The sequence below is a fragment of the Anabas testudineus genome, chromosome 17 (assembly GCF_900324465.2).
Source record: "Anabas testudineus chromosome 17, fAnaTes1.2, whole genome shotgun sequence".
Classification (NCBI taxonomy): domain Eukaryota; kingdom Metazoa; phylum Chordata; class Actinopteri; order Anabantiformes; family Anabantidae; genus Anabas; species Anabas testudineus.
In genome coordinates, this window is record NC_046626.1 from 5841832 (window position 1) to 5857441 (window position 15610).

General features: G+C 41.9%; 3 protein-coding genes across 3 annotated transcripts; 2 read left to right on the plus strand and 1 right to left on the minus strand.

The window, feature by feature from the left end:
* Positions 1-1879: 1879 nt before the first annotated feature.
* LOC113172523 (UDP-glucuronosyltransferase-like) lies at positions 1880-6307 on the minus strand. Its single transcript, XM_026375520.1, has 9 exons — positions 5644-6307; positions 4999-5062; positions 4771-4919; positions 4404-4531; positions 4085-4178; positions 3830-3955; positions 3647-3734; positions 3351-3570; positions 1880-3253 (listed from the first exon to the last, which is right to left on the minus strand). The coding sequence occupies exons 1-9, from the start codon at positions 6151-6153 to the stop codon at positions 2983-2985; spliced, it is 1650 nt and encodes a 549-aa protein (XP_026231305.1). The 5' UTR covers positions 6154-6307; the 3' UTR covers positions 1880-2982.
* A 2133-nt stretch (positions 6308-8440) lies between these two features.
* On the plus strand, positions 8441-12015 carry si:ch211-227n13.3. Its single transcript, XM_026373642.1, has 6 exons — positions 8441-8558; positions 8918-8980; positions 9092-9561; positions 10345-10420; positions 10509-10631; positions 10717-12015. Exons 1-6 carry the CDS (start codon positions 8530-8532, stop codon positions 11120-11122), a joined length of 1167 nt encoding a protein of 388 aa, XP_026229427.1. The 5' UTR covers positions 8441-8529; the 3' UTR covers positions 11123-12015.
* A 1310-nt stretch (positions 12016-13325) lies between these two features.
* Positions 13326-15015, plus strand: LOC113171896 (C-X-C chemokine receptor type 4-like). The gene is made up of 4 exons (XM_026374635.1): positions 13326-13358; positions 13442-13653; positions 13757-14040; positions 14225-15015. The coding sequence occupies exons 1-4, from the start codon at positions 13344-13346 to the stop codon at positions 14821-14823; spliced, it is 1110 nt and encodes a 369-aa protein (XP_026230420.1). The 5' UTR covers positions 13326-13343; the 3' UTR covers positions 14824-15015.
* The last annotated feature ends 595 nt before the right edge of the window (positions 15016-15610 follow it).

The window sequence follows — 15610 nt, forward strand, 5'->3', positions numbered from 1 at the left end:
TTCATAACAAAAAGTGGCTTTACATCAATCATCATACAGAATGATCAAAACTTGAATTTATAAAAATTAATGTAGCTTTTCAGCAGTTTACAGTTACACAAACTGTCAGTGGATGTGATTGCTTTGCTCATGCAACATGGATATTTCACACCAATGGTGAAGTGTGGTGGGGGGAGCATCATGATTTTATGCAGGTAATTCCAAAAAGGTCACATACATTGTCATTGATACTCTACAATAGCTTAATCCTGCTTCCTCTTCCCTCTCAGTTTCTGGACACAGAATTTCAAACATTTTACTGTCAGCACTACATAAACCAGCACTACAGAGGCCAGTAGTGCTATAACATCCAGAGAGAAGTATTGGAACCAGCTGAGCTCATGGACAGCAGATCTAAGATGTTTTGCTCCTTTGTGGCGCATCACAAATTCTGTCCAGTACACTGAAAGTTCGATCGGGTCAACTGGCCGGTCTTTATGGAGGGCCGAAAGCTTCTGAATACTCTCTTTATACCTGGACACACATAGTCAGATCAGAAGAGTTTATGAATACAACATTTAAATAACCCAGAACTGACAACCATATTGTGAGCAACTGTATTAGCACTCACCTGGTGTTATTGATGCATACAGGTTTTCAATGTGTATGAAATGATATATCTTTCGGTTCCATCTTCTCTGTTTATCGCAATGATTTTAATTACCATAGCAGTTTCTGAAAAATGAGCTGGGTAGGATGTATTTCTCTATCAGAGTATTAACTTGTAAAGTGTCTATTTGAATATAATATACAGTACAGCACTGTTAGTATTCTTTGACAATAAAGTTAGTTCAGTTCTAGGTCAACAGACATGCCATTATGGTTTAATATTGGTAATATTTACTATGACTGATGTTAATGTGCTGGTATAATACATTTAATTCTTTTCAGGTACTCTGCAGCCATGACTTAAAACTGTTCTCTGGAGATCTGCAAATAACATTCAAAACTTTGTACTGCAGGTTATTATCAATGATAAGAAACGGAGAACCTTAGCACCACGTAAAGATTCAACAGGACAATAATGTATATAACATAAAATATGAGCATGTGAAGGAGAACATAGTTACTCAACAGCCCGAGCCTAACCCCTGATGCTAGAAACAACTATGAGACAAATTCTCCCATGACCATGTCAACAAAGGTAATGGGCCAAAGGTAGAAAGAAAGACCATAAACAACTGTCTGTGAACGTTGTGCTCCCTTGGGCCTGCATCAAGTTTCTCTCTTAGATTACTGCTTATCAACTAGTGTCAAATTAGCCAACAAACAGCACTGACTTGTTATGAGATATTCAGATAACACCTGGCTGTACGATTGTTAGTTAGTTACTGGCTTCAATTAGTGGGAGGAGGTGGGGGAGCAGCAGGTTCTCCTTTTAGCCTGCAGGACAGGGCTGCAAGGAGGTTTCAGTCAGTAGTGGCCCCGGTTCCAATCCTCATCCAGACTCATGGCCCCCACCTGCTGAGGCCAGCAAGGCCTTGGTTGTGGCTACAGTATCTTCCTAAATAAGAGTTGTTGCTGTCTCCCCAGACATGTGTGACAGCTCGGGTTTTTATCCTATTTCTCTTTTCCCTCCTGTCCTAAGCATACAAGGAATTATTCATAACAAAAAGTGGCTTTACATGAATCATCATACAGAATGATCAAAACACATGCCTTCCCTACTTAGCTATTTTAATGGTAATAAGCTTTGAATCTCCTTCGACTGTGCAGTTCTATAGATAAAGTTGTTAAGTACAGTGTCTGTTCTCTACATTAAAAGGTCATTAAATGTGATCTGGTCTTCATCAAAGTCTGATAGACAAATACAATAAAAACAAACCATTATAATCTCCCATGTATTTATTGAACACGCATTCAAAGTTCAGGTGAAATAAGTCAGGCTGCTGTGATTTCTATAAAATCTAACTGAAGTCAGGATTTACCAAGCCTAGAGACAAATCAATTAACAAGACGGGATGTGTTGGTTAGAGTTACTTTGACTCAGAAAACACTTGCTGATTTAAACCTGGTCTCACAAGAAAGACACCTCAGAAGGTCTACAATTAAGAATATCAAAATGAATGTAGCTATTCAGCTGTTCACGGTTACACAAACTGTCAGTGGATGTGATTGCTGTGCTCATGCAACATAGATATTTCATACCAATGGTGAAATGTGGTGGAGCACTGCAAGTAACATTCAAAACTTTGTACTGCAAGTTATTATCAACGATAAGAAACGGAGAACCTTAGCACCACGTAAAGATTTAACAGGACAATAATGTATATAACATAAAATATGAGCATGTGAAGGAGAACATAGTTACTCAACAGCCCGAGCCTAACCCCTGATGCTAGAAACAACTATGAGACTAATTCTCCCATGACCATGTCAACAAAGGTAATGGGCCAAAGGTAGAAAGAAAGACCATAAACAACTGTTGGTGAACGTTGTGCTCCCTTGGGCCTCCCTTGGGGGAGCAGCAGGCTCTCCTGTTAGCCTGCAGGACAGGGCTGCAAGGAGGTTTCAGTCAGTAGTGGCCCCGGTTCCAATCCTCATCCTGACTCATGGCCCCCACCTGCTGAGGCTAGAAGGGCCTTGGTTGTGGCTACAGTATCTTCCTAAATCAGTGTTGCAGTCCCCCCAGACATGTGTGACAGCTCGGGTTTTTATCCTATTTCTCTTTTCCCTCCTGTCCTAAGCATACAAGGAATTATTTATAACAAAAAGTGGCTTTACATGAATCATCATACTGAATGATCAAAACTTGAATTTATAAAAAATTATGTAGCTTTTCAGCAGTCTAGGGTTACACAAACTGTCAGTGGATGTGATTGCTTTGCTCATGCAACATGGATATTTCACACCAATGGTGAAGTGTGGTGGGGGGAGCATCATGATTTTATGCAGGTAATTCCAAAAAGGTCACATACATTGTCATTGATACTCTACAATAGCTTAATCCTGCTTCCTCTTCCCTCTCAGTTTCTGGACACAGAATTTCAAACATTTTACTGTCAGCACTACATAAATCAGCACTACAGAGGCCAGTAGTGCTATAACATCCAGAGAGAAGTATTGGAACCAGTTAAGCTCATGGACAGCAGATCTAAGATGTTTTGCTCCTTTGTGACGCATCACAAATTCTGTCCAGTACACTGAAAGGTCGATCGGGTCAACTGGCCGGTCTTTATGGAGGGCTGAAAGCTTCTGAATACTCTCTTTATACCTGGACACACATAGTCATATCAGAAGAGTTTATGAATACAACATTTAAATAACCCAGATCTGACGACCATATTGTGAGCAACTGTATTAGCACTCACCTGGTGTTATTGATGACCTCGTTGAGTCCCCAAAGGAGACTTTCTGTAGTAATAGAATAAATATCCAAGATGACTCCTGCACCCCTACTTGCCAACCTCTTTGCATTGTCAGGCTGATCTCCCTGAAGTGGCAGCATCACCATTGGAACAGCATGACACAATCCCTCAAAGACACCATGTGAGCCAGAGTGAGTGACGAAAGCCCGAGCTCCAGGATGAGCTAATACACAAACACACAGTTAGTTGAAAAGGCACACGTTGGTATTGGTATACTGACATATGGCACCTTCACAGACCAAGCAGGTCGTTCTGAGGGACCCATTTCATGATCTTCACATTTTCTGGAATATTGCCGGGAATCTGTCCAGTGTATCTCCATATCACCTATTGAAACAAGAAAGTGTTTAATGAAGTTTCAATTGATGCACTGTTGTATGAAATAATATGTATTTTCATATATGTGGGTTTCATTCCTGTACCTTCTGAGGAATCTGTTTGAAGGCCTCTAGGAAGACAGCTGTTTTCTCTTCTGGCATATCTGACACCAGGGAGCCCAACGTGAACACCACAAACCCCTCCTCTCCTGACACCCAGGACTCCAAATCCTGCAAAAACACAAACCCAGATTAGGGGTTTGTATTAATTACTCTTTCCCTATTAATTTCATCATATTCCTACAGTACAAAAATGTGTTTTAATTAAAGGGGGAAGTAGAAAATACCCAGCAGCCCCACCTCAGGCAAAGGATTCCTCACGTCGCAGTTTATGCCACCAACGAGTACAAAATTAGGCATCAGAGGACGTGGGAAATCTAATGTGAAGTCAAACCTGTTAAAACACAGAATCACAATATGTGAATGTTGAACTTAGTTTTAATAACAGCAGCATGAAAGTTCACAACAACAATCTAGGTAGCAGTTACCATTAAATTAAAATTACCATCACGTGATCCTGCGTTTGTAGCATAATAGTTTATTTGGGTCTAAGTTTTACTTCATAGAACAAACTAGGTTCTTGTATACTCTCTTAAATGTCAGTCTATAACCTTTGTACCTCATCAGCCAGATGTCAGATTCAGACAGCACTTGAGCTACGCTGACCTCCTCCCCCAAAAACTGATAGGCTATTTGGTCAAAGTGCCAGTACAGCAGACGACACAGCAGCGGCTCCAGCCAAGCTACCTGTGAGTCAGAGAGATCACAAGACAATATACAAATGTACTGTTTAAAGTGCTGGTGCTTGACATATGAGATTGACTTCAGTTATGTGACTTTTGAGTGAATTTTAATTAGAAATCTGCTACACTGCCCAGAATCAGTGACCCCATTAGGTTTCATGGTAGTTTATTTTGTACAGAAAAGTCCAAAATAAATTCTTAAAGTATGCCCCTCTACAAGTATATTTGACCACAGTTGCTCACCACTGTGTTGACAACTCTTTCCTTGAAGTTCATTTTATCTGTGTATCCTGTGAAAAAGCGAGGCACATACGAGGGTGGAGAGGGGCAGCCTGCAGCCTTCATGTCCAGCGAACATGGAATTCCTCGCAGTAAATTAATAGTGGGAAGACCTGAAAGTCATTTAGGAGGGACATGTTGGAAAATGTGCACCTACAAGCAACCAGATGATCTATGGGTGGCAGAACTCACCTAGTTTGTGAGCTACTAGTGAGCCTACAGGCACCATTGGATCTGTCAAGACGGCATCAAAACCCTGCAGAGTGAAGAGGCGAGGAGTCATAAATTTATTTAGAATATATATAAACTTGATGATGGACTTATATTGCATGCTATGCTGTGTCTATAAATCACTATAATGACATTATCAGATTGTCGCTGTCAGTGATAAAGGGTGCTTTTTGGCATATTTGGCTTTTGGCATGCTCTAAAAGCAGGGTCATGCATCAGATGATAATGAGATGTGTAACAGTACCACATTTAAATGATAAGCAGTTTGGACTGTTTGAGAAATTATCAAAAAATAAATGCAGGTTTGTGCAGCAGAAATGTATACGTCTTTTCTCGCCTGTTAGATCCCTAAAATGAAAAACAGGCTGCAACTTGATAAGCTACTGAAATGCTCCCTAGCACACTCAATTATTTGTAATAACAATCTGATAATGTCGTTATAGTGATATATTATAGGAATCCACTACAGCATCAGCCTGAAAAGTAGAAGCAGGGTGGTAGAAGCTTTCTAAATAAAGTCCAAAGTTAGTACAGAGAGTAATGCAACAGTCTTACAAATTAGTTCATGCAAGACTGTTGCATTCAATTGCTCTATATTTAACTCACCTGCTGTGCCAGATGTGAGATGAGACTGGTGTTAAACAGTAGACTCTCTGCAGTTATGTGGATAAAGTTTACAATTCTCTGGATTTGTGAGAATTGTGTCTTCATCCTCTCCATGAAAGGCTCTGAAGATTTTTCCATTTTGGTCTTATGCATGGACATTATAGAATCAATATGGGCTTTGTCGTAAGGAACAGGATGAGTTACAGTGTCATAGTATTTCCCTGGACCCATCCGCATGCTAATTTCTGGCATGACCACGGTAACCTTGTGTCCACGTCGACCCATTTCTTGGGCTATAGCCTTTATACCCACCCAGTGGCTCCCATCCATCGGCACCACCAAAAGTTTACCCAAGAAAGCTGGAGAACTGGTTTTAGTGGTTTCAGCGTCTTCTGTCTTCACCTTTTTTTCTAGCTTGGAGGTTTCTGCTGCCTTTGTCTTATTTACAGCAGCATTTACCCACATTTCCGTGGTTAGCAGCAGGAGCACAAACACTGCTTCTTTCCCCATTGTTCTCTTTTCCCCTGTCTACAGCTTACTGAATCCAACACGGCTATAGTGCAGTGTAAGGGTGAACATAAAGTAGAGAAACACCTTGCACACAGCCCTTTTAAATGCTTGCACAAACTATCTCCTCCCTACAGGCTCCTCTCGCTGCCTGTGGGTTGTTGAAATTCCTCTGTGAATTAGCAAAGTTGTGTGTGTTCAAAGTCCTTCCAGCCAGCAGTTGTAGGTTGCTGATATGGGACCGTCAGTGATTTAGTTACTGTGTAATTGAATTTATTACTATCCAAATAAAAAAAAAAGCCAATCAGAGGTGCATCCTGTGCAAAGAATATGGTGTACGCTGAGACATGTCTTTTCTAATGGAAACTTGGAAGTCAATAATCACTAGTAAAAATATTTCTTGAGACATGAGTTTTTCTAATATAGCACCCATGCCAGTCTATCATGTCGCTTCAGTGACAAGTCAGCTACAAGCATTAACCAACAGTGGTTTTCTTGTCATTTTAATTTTACATTGTAGCAATCAGTTCAATTCTCTGGTCCTTTTTTTGTCTTTACGTACAAATTTTTTTCACAACAATAGATATTTTGAATTGTACTGTGGAGCTCCATGTTGAAATCTGCATATTGATGTGATTCCAGACAAAGAATTAGTTGTTTATTTAACTTCTGTCCAACTTAGCCTGTGTAGGACTGATTTTGTGTAAAGGGTAGAGGTTTCTGTATGTAGTTGTGGTCTGTAAACACTGCCTGTACCTTCTGTTTGCACACCTCTGGGAAGACAGAGGGACTCTTCTAGCATATCTGACACCAGTCAGAGTCCAGTGTGAACACCACAAACCCCTATTCCCCTGATACTAAGGACTCCAAATCCTGCAAAAACACAAACCCACATTTGGGGTTTCAAGTAATTAATCTTTCCATATTAATTTCAAGTAGTGACATTAATGGGGTTAAGTTGGGAAAAAGTGAAATAAAATATAAATTATGAATTTTTCCAAAACCAGAAAGACCTAGAGATTATAGCATGCATTCACTGTGGCATCATATCGATAAGCTTTTTCATTTTCAAAATTATTCACCAAGATTTTGTATTGATGATGGGAGAGTCGGACCACTGTGCAAAGTCTTCTCCAGCACAACCCAAAGATTCTCAATGGGGTTAAGGTCTGGACTCTGTGGTGGCCAATGCATGTGTGAAAATGATGTGTCATACTTCCTGAACAATGTCTTGTCTTTCACAAATTGAGCCAGGTGAATTATTGCATTGTCATTCAGTATATTCAGGTAGTCAGCTGACCTCATTCTTTGGACCCATATCATTTCTGAATTTTACAGGACAATTATCAGTTGATGTGTTGAGGTCATTGTGCTATTAGAACTACCCTTTGTTGACCATGTTTTAACAAATGGTTTGAGGCTACAGACCACATGTCTAAGGAAGATGGAAATCCCTGCAGTACATTATTAGTTGGAGTAACTGAACCTATTTTAGGAATGAGGGATAAGTACAATGTGTTTTCACACAAGAACCTGATAATACATGTGTGAGAGAACTCACCTAATTTTCAAGCTAACGAGCCAATATTATCCAGTATTAACAATCTAATAATGTATAGATAATTACATAATAATATATAAGATTAAAACTGAAACTGGACTTACTTCAGAATCATGTTTTGTTGCTATGCTGCAAAAAAATACGTAACTTTACTCAGTGGCAATATTAATATTCCATACATTGATATCAAATTCACTGGGTCAACAGCACTTGATTATGTTGATTTCACTTGCCGGTTCGATCCAGATCATTGCCTCACATCCGAATTATACACTGTCCTTCTTCACACTAAATACTACAACAAACATCTCATTTTATTCATCTTTAGATTTTCTTTATTCTCACTGGACGGAAGATGTGAGGAAGCGATACAATAATGCCCCAAAACATACAGCAAAGGCTACCCAAGACTTCTCAGGGCAAAGAAATTGAATATTCTTCTTCTTAAAAGTCCCTTGATCTCAACCTAATAGAGCAACTTTTCACCTAATCTAAGTTAAACCTCTACCTACCTCATCACACGGCTGATGACAAGGTTCATTCAGCTCGTTCAAACGACGGCCTTCCAGTAGGGGGCGGTGGCGGCCATTCTTGTTACAAAGCAGTAGAAGAAGAAGAACCGCCACAGCGGGCCTGACCCGCTGACTGGGTGCGCGCGCATCTCCGAGCAGGTCCTCGAGCTCATCAAAACACAGGCTGTCCGCGAGCTGAGTCGGCGCGAGGCAGTATGTGAAAAGTAAGAGAGCTTTTCTTTTTTTATTCTTTAGCTGCTGTTGTAGCTTCAGCTAACTGTTAGCTGGCGAGGGAACTGTTAGACCATGAAAAACCGTGAACCAGCGGAGGAGAAGTAAGTCTTAAGGTCGCGGTATTCTGTGTTCAGTGCTGAGTGACGATGAGATGCTAGAAAAACGGTTGTTTGGACACACAACAGACCTGGAGGACTCGTAGTGTTTCACCACAGCGCTGCTTGTTTCCTGAGGCTCAAAGCAAAAAATGCTATTTAGCTTCAACATGTAGTTCGTGCTAACAAATCACCTTCCTCCAGGTGTAGTTGAGCTCAGTGTCTGCAGTGATCTAGCCAGAGACAGTGCATTATTCAGCCTCTCAGGAGTGACATAGGTCACATTTGTGATACTTTGCTGTATTTTTTAAACTTTAAATGGGTTTAATTATCTGTCATTAAGGTTGTTTGTTGACTTTTTGCAGGTGTGAGGCCGATGGCTTGAAGTCTTACATCCACTCTTTGTATATAAAAGTAGAATATCACAGGTAAGACCACATAAATCTTCTAAGAAGTTTCCTGTGATCTCACTGAAAGTGAGGGTAAGCTCTGCACTTTAGCGACCACATACTACTAAGTAATTTACTGGTTTGTCACAGGTCACTGGAGTATTGTCTGAAGTGGGACAGTCCCATGTATCCCAGACGCTCCTCCAGACTATCAAAGGCCTCAAAGAAGAGCCCAGAGAGAAATCCCAGCTCAGATGAAGAAGTTATCCAGCGCAGGCCGAGGGGTAGGAGACAGACAACAGGGAAGAGCAGGAAGAGCAGATCTGGTGATGGCATGGTTAATGCAGATCAACGCAAACGTGACGTCATCGACATCATCAACAGCACACATGGAGCAGAGCGTTTGGCCAAGGAGGACAAGGAAACGTCTGTAGAGGTGGCTGATAGAGGAGTGGACGAGTCAGATGAAGACTGGTGCTCTGTCACCAGCAGTGTTACTTCCGGTCCCTCCCTCTCATATCACGCCAGGCCAACACAGGACCGGTGCTCTGCCTGTCAGAAGCTCTATCAGAAGGCAAGGAGGATGAAAGCACCGTTAAAGAACAAACCCTTAGACCATGGTGAGTGACCTGTTTGAGATGAAAATGTTACATCTGTGTGGGGAAATTAAATTCATCTTGAAAAACACTGAACATCGGCAGTAAAGTGATGATTATGACACAAATAAAAAATAATCATTGTAATAATTAATACTGTATGCAATCATTTTTTGTTTAATTTTCAATTTAATTCAACTTGTGTGAGGTTAAAAAAAAGCACAGCAATAAAGAACATTAACATTTAGCAGCACCAAAAATATATTATATCAAGGCATTTTGGACAAAATATTTAAAATTATTTTACTACTCCACAAGAGTTGCTTTCATTTTTACAAGCCACCAGATGCTGCTACACTTACTGTGCAAAACAAGCAAATGTACTAATAGTTAGTCATAATTTTTCTTCAATTGAAAATATGATTTTACAAAGTTACTAGTAACAGGATACAATAAAACTGAACATTTATATTTGTGATTTTTTTGTTGTTGTTTTCACAGTAAGTGGATGAAATATTGTCATAATAGTGCACAAATGTCCAGGTAATTACACAAAAAATTTAAACTTGTTTCACATTAATTGGTTGCAATTGAAATAAAATAGTGGATCAGTTACTGTAATTTACTAGGTTACCAGTGCCTCTACTCATCTGATACACACAGGTGCACTGGGTGATGGACATTCCACTTATATTCATTTAGTTTCACCAAAATGTGAATACAGTATAAACAATTGCTAGCTTGTTGATTTATATATGTTATGAAAACTTGTCACACAGTAACCTGTGTTTCTGGTTCATCCTTCAGATCCTCAGTCCCTGACTTGTGACCAGTGGGTTCTGATCAAAACGTGGAGGCCAAAAAAGGTGTTTTATGCAAGAGGGTAGGTCGAGTTGTTTGAGTCAATATTGTCTTCAAAATAAAGTAAATAATAAGCTGCTAATTAGATTCACACTTCTCTGTTTTGTCAGGAATCTGTTGATCCATTTAAATCTGGTCAAGAAGAGACTGACGGGCACAAAAGCTCTGCAGCAACATGAGCAGTATGTGGGACAGCCATCAGCCTGCTCGAGGCCACACATTTTCCTTCAGAGGTGATATGTGTAATGACAACTCACATTTCCTACAGTGAACGCGTCCTCAGCAAACTTATATTGTAGTGTGTTTTTTTCACGTCAGGAACCTCAGGCGCTGTGTCAATGTGCCGGTAAGACAGGAAAGGAAGAAGAACAAGAGGAGGAAGAGGACAAGGGATGATTATCAGGGTTCTCGTGTTGCTAAGCAGCAGCGTCTCCACAGAAACACTCATGACCAACACATCAGCTCTGCCGCTGACAACAGTCGTCATCCAACCAGCGCTCACAGTAGTGCCAGTGGCTTTGAGGACTGTAGTGATGTAGAAATCAGCAACCAAACATGCAGCGATGTGGCTGTTGAGGTGAACCCCTGCTCTGTCACCCTGGAAACCACTAGGTCAAGAGAGCTCCCAGCCAAGCAGGTGTCCCCAAAAAGCAAGAAGGGCTTCAGAGACTTGCTTGCTCAGCTGCGCAGCAACAGCAGCATGATTGTCAGAGAAACACGTTAGACAGATGTTTCAACAATTATTTTATTTTTACTGTTTTTCATTTTAACAGCTACATCGTTAAGTTTTCAAGTGCCCGTGTAGCTTTCTATCTTCTGTTGTAACAGAACTCTCCCAGTTTGTACATAATTGTTGTACTTTAAGTACTGTTGCAGTTCAACATGCTATTTATTTTTTCTCAATTTTCATGCAGATGCACAACTGTGAATAAATGTGTGTTACTTTTTTTTTCACATTAGTGCCGTGTGTTGACATGGTTGACATTTTAGTAGCATGTACAGTACATGAGCACTCGTGTACACATCTTGGAAAGACCTGTTCTCTTCTCCTTCTGTTAAGGGTTAGTGTACATTCGGGGACCAGTTTAGAATAACTGTGAGATTTTCAGTGCCCCATAAAGATTTGCAATTTTGAATGCAATGAAAAAAAAGAATGAGTCTGTTTGCGTGTGCAGGCATTTGTTCCTAATTGTAAATAAGAGATAACCAATGATGTCATCTGGAGAAGTAATGGAGGAGCAGGTTGGCTAAAACTACTACCGTTGTAGAATGAACTACGAGATGACAGAAGCTGAACTAAAAGACTCCTCCAGATGGTGCTGTTAATAGATGTTTTAATGCAGACGGAGTGGAGCTTGATCCCATTCACACCGCAAGTAAAGTTTGTCTTTTGCATTTTTCTGAGGAGCTGAAGTTAGATGCTCTTTCAGCAGTGCAAGGGGAAAGTAGCATTTTTGATCCACGTGTGAAAAGAGTCAGACATCCTAGTTAAAACTTAATCACTGCTTCAAATCCATCCTTAGATTTGTGAAATCCTTATTTTAAAAAAAAATAAAGTAGATTTCAAAGTATTATCCTCTTGTATGTATGATTTATGATCGGAATAAAGAAACTTTGTTTTAAACAGTCCTTATTTGGTCCATGATTTTGGACTTAGACCTGACCTGAGTATAATAAATAAATAAACAGATGTGCAAATAAAGGATTTGCACATCTGAAAATGTTTGTTTATCTGAAGAGTTCATGAGTTTTGGTTGGTGGATGTATGTCCAACATCACCTCACAACAAGAAGTGGATCCTGCAAGTTGATAGTCCACATGGTGGTGCTAGTTATTTTCATAGAAGAGTCATCATTTGGTCCAAATCTATAAAGTAGTGTATTTTTTGGCTGCCAGTAGTTCTCATTCTCAACACCAGATGTAGCACATACACTACAAGTATCTGCTGAGGGAGTGCAGTGAATGCTTTGTACAGCTGATGCAAGTAATGACACATGAGGAGTCATCACTGCAGTCGCTCAGGCCGACGTTAGTCATTTTGTTGTCACTGCAGGAAAAGCACAGGTGTCATGAATAAACAGCCGTATGGTGTCACAATGAGTCAGTGGACACAACAACCAGACCCTGCACCTGCAACATGTAGATGAAATGCAGCCTTAAATTAATGACAATATGTGAACCTGTTAAATGTCACAGTGTCAGCTGAGAGAAATCAGTGCGAGCAAGTTATCTGGATCATCTTACGGAGGATAACACAGGAACACAACAGTCCAAACAGAAACAGTGTATCATATTCGCTTTGCTCAGCAATGTTATTTCTGAGATTTTTGTGCTGATAACAGTGGATGTGGAGGAAGGGGTGGGAAAACCGAGAAAGAGATAAGGAACTGAGCTCTTCAAGATTTGACACTATTTTTGCCGGGTGTTTCTGTTTATATAGGGGATTAGTGCAGGGGGGATGAGAGGATGGGGACTTACAGTCAGAACTGTTAGTGTCAGGAAGAGAGCAGGAAATGTGTCTGCAAACCAGCTTGGGCTTGAGATATGTAGTTTTATTATATCCGACAAAGGCAATGATGAGACTCTAATTTAATAATGAAAATGACATTTAAATCAATGACACAACCCCACACACACACACACACACACAAAGATTATGCATTGCTTGATTCTCATCTGATTTCTCTACTACTGCCAATAGGTCCTGGTTATCATGAGCCAAGAGGTCTCAGGGCCAAAACAATTCAAGCAGCGCACACATACAACCCAGTATCCTGTGATAGAACCACTATCAGCACCCGACACCTCGAAAACAGGAAAAATGTTTCAGCAGGAACACAGATGTGTCGGAGTGTGCAGGGGAGGAGCATGAACGCGGCTATATAAGCCCTCAAGTCAGAGAGCTTGACTTCACTCCGCTGAGAAAGGAGAGGGACTGTCTCGACATGTCGTACTATGAGGTAAGGAGTCTGTGTTTTGGATGCATTTTGCTTTTTTATTTTTTCCTGTTCCTTACTCATCGCCTTCCATCCTCTCTCTCCAGCATATCCTCTTCAATGACTACGACTTCAATGACACGGGTTCAGGTTCCGGTTCTGGGGAGGTTGGTGCAGATCTGGAGGAGCCCTGTGAGGTGGAGCACGTGATGACCAGCGAGCTCCAGCAGATCTTCCTGCCTGTGGTCTACGCGCTCATCTTCATCCTGGGCATCACTGGAAACGGGCTCGTCGTCATAGTGCTGGGCTGCCAGCGCAGGTGAGGGGAAGGCTGCAAGGTCGATGTTGGCATTTCTGATCTTGTGAAGTTGGAAAAGAACATAAATAAATGATTGGATATGTGCTCTCGTATTTACCTACAGGTCAAAGTGCAGCCTCACAGACCGGTATCGCCTCCATCTCTCAGCTGCTGACCTCCTCTTTGTTCTGGCGCTGCCGTTCTGGGCCGTGGAGGCAGCTTTGGCTGACTGGCGCTTCGGGGCGGCCACCTGCATCAGTGTGCATGTGATCTACACGGTCAACCTGTACGGCAGCGTGCTCATCCTGGCGTTCATCAGCCTGGACCGCTACCTGGCAGTGGTCCGAGCCACAGACACCAACACCGGCGGGCTGAGGCAGCTGCTGGCACATAGACTGGTGTATGTAGGTGAGTGTGTCCTCTTCTCTTCTCTTCTCTTCTCTTCTCTTCTCTTCTCTTCTCTTCTCTTCTCTTCTCTTCTCTTCTCTTCTCTTCTCTTCTCTTCTCTTCTCTTCTCTTCTCTTCTCTTCTCTTCTTTTCTTCCACCGCAGCTCCCTCACTGTCTGTGTTTTTTTGAATCTTCCCTCATCAGGTGCTTGGTTGCCTGCAGGCCTGCTGGCAGTTCCTGACTTGGTATTCGCCAGGACCCAGGAAGGAGGAGAGGGGACCACTTTGTGCCAACGCTTCTACCCAGAGCACAGCGCTCCTCTCTGGGTTGCAGTCTTCCACCTCCAGCTGGTCTTGGTGGGTCTGGTGATACCCGGCCTCGTCCTGCTGGTGTGTTACTGCGTCATTGTGACCAGGCTGACCCGGGGCCCGCTGGGGGGCCAGAGGCAGAAACGACGAGCAGTCAGGACCACCATCGCCTTGGTGCTCTGCTTCTTCGTGTGCTGGCTGCCTTACGGAGCGGGCATCTCCGTGGATGCTCTGCTGCGCCTGGATGTCCTGCCCAGCAGCTGCAGACTGGAGGCTGTTCTCAGCGTGTGGCTGGCAGTGGCTGAGCCCATGGCGTTCGCACACTGCTGCCTGAACCCGCTGCTCTACGCCTTCCTGGGGGCCGGTTTTAAGAGTTCAGCCCGCAGAGCTCTCACTCTGAGTCGAGCATCCAGTTTGAAGGTTATACCACGAAGACGTGGCGCAGGGGCCTCCACGACTACGGAGTCTGAATCCTCCAGTTTACATTCCAGCTAGTGTTTTCTTGTGCTGTATTTATGTGTACATGTGTATATACTGTGTATTTGTGTCTTTGAGGACAAAGTGACTGAGAAGGGAAGGAGCAGTCTGCTGGTCCATGACTTGTCTTCTACCTCACTGTAGGATTTTCTCATGTAAATATTGTTTTAAGCAACAGTGCAATAGTGCAACATGTGTGTGTGTGTGTGTGTGTGTTTTTTGTACATGTTTGAAATAAAACAAGCAAACACCATTTCTGTGAAAGTGGCCTTTATTATTAAAATAAATGTTTTGCTTCCTGAGTGAAACACTGTGATTTCCTGGCACGTTAATCCCTTAACCCTCACCAAGATTGGGTCTCAGAGAGATATCAATAAAACCCACATAAGTTTGTTTAATCACCCAAGCTGATTAGATGGGAAATGGAAGAATTTCAACTTCAAACGGCAGGAAAGGTGCTATTAGAAGCCAGAGGAGCCTGAATTTAGACTCACACACGGTTTAATTGTCATCACTGTCCAAATCAGTTCTGGCAGTCTTACAGTTTGAGTGTATGTGTAGTGTGGCTGTGGAGGAGATCTGGTGATTCCCAACACAGATTCGAACAGTGAACCATCTGAATCCACTGTTCCAGAGCACGGACGCAGTAAAATTCGAGACGTGTGATGACCAGGTGCTGTCTGACTCACGCGTGTGAGTTCATGCACGTGTGTTGCTCGTGACAGCGACCGTGAGGATGTGTTTGTGTTGTGCAGTGTTGTGGGTGTGCAGGTCAGATTTATGTTGATGATATAAACAGTTTGCG

What these genes read in the sequence shown, in the direction of transcription:
- LOC113171896 (XM_026374635.1), top strand. An exon ending in GTGCTGGGCTGCCAGCGCAG is followed by an intron (nt 13,654 to 13,756) that starts GTGAGGGGAAGG and finishes ATTTACCTACAG; the next exon opens with GTCAAAGTGCAGCCTCACAG. An exon ending in ACATAGACTGGTGTATGTAG is followed by an intron (nt 14,041 to 14,224) that starts GTGAGTGTGTCC and finishes TTCCCTCATCAG; the next exon opens with GTGCTTGGTTGCCTGCAGGC.
- si:ch211-227n13.3 (XM_026373642.1), top strand. Translation starts at nt 8,530, where the DNA reads ATGAAAAACCGTGAACCAGCGGAGGAGAA. An exon ending in GAACAAACCCTTAGACCATG is followed by an intron (nt 9,562 to 10,344) that starts GTGAGTGACCTG and finishes TTCATCCTTCAG; the next exon opens with ATCCTCAGTCCCTGACTTGT. An exon ending in AAGGTGTTTTATGCAAGAGG is followed by an intron (nt 10,421 to 10,508) that starts GTAGGTCGAGTT and finishes CTGTTTTGTCAG; the next exon opens with GAATCTGTTGATCCATTTAA.
- LOC113172523 (XM_026375520.1), bottom strand. Translation starts at nt 6,153, where the DNA reads ATGGGGAAAGAAGCAGTGTTTGTGCTCCTGCTGCTAACCACGGAAATG. An exon ending in AAAGAGTTGTCAACACAGTG is followed by an intron (nt 4,532 to 4,770) that starts GTGAGCAACTGT and finishes TCTGACTCACAG; the next exon opens with GTAGCTTGGCTGGAGCCGCT. An exon ending in TCTGACATCTGGCTGATGAG is followed by an intron (nt 4,179 to 4,403) that starts GTACAAAGGTTA and finishes GTGTTTTAACAG; the next exon opens with GTTTGACTTCACATTAGATT.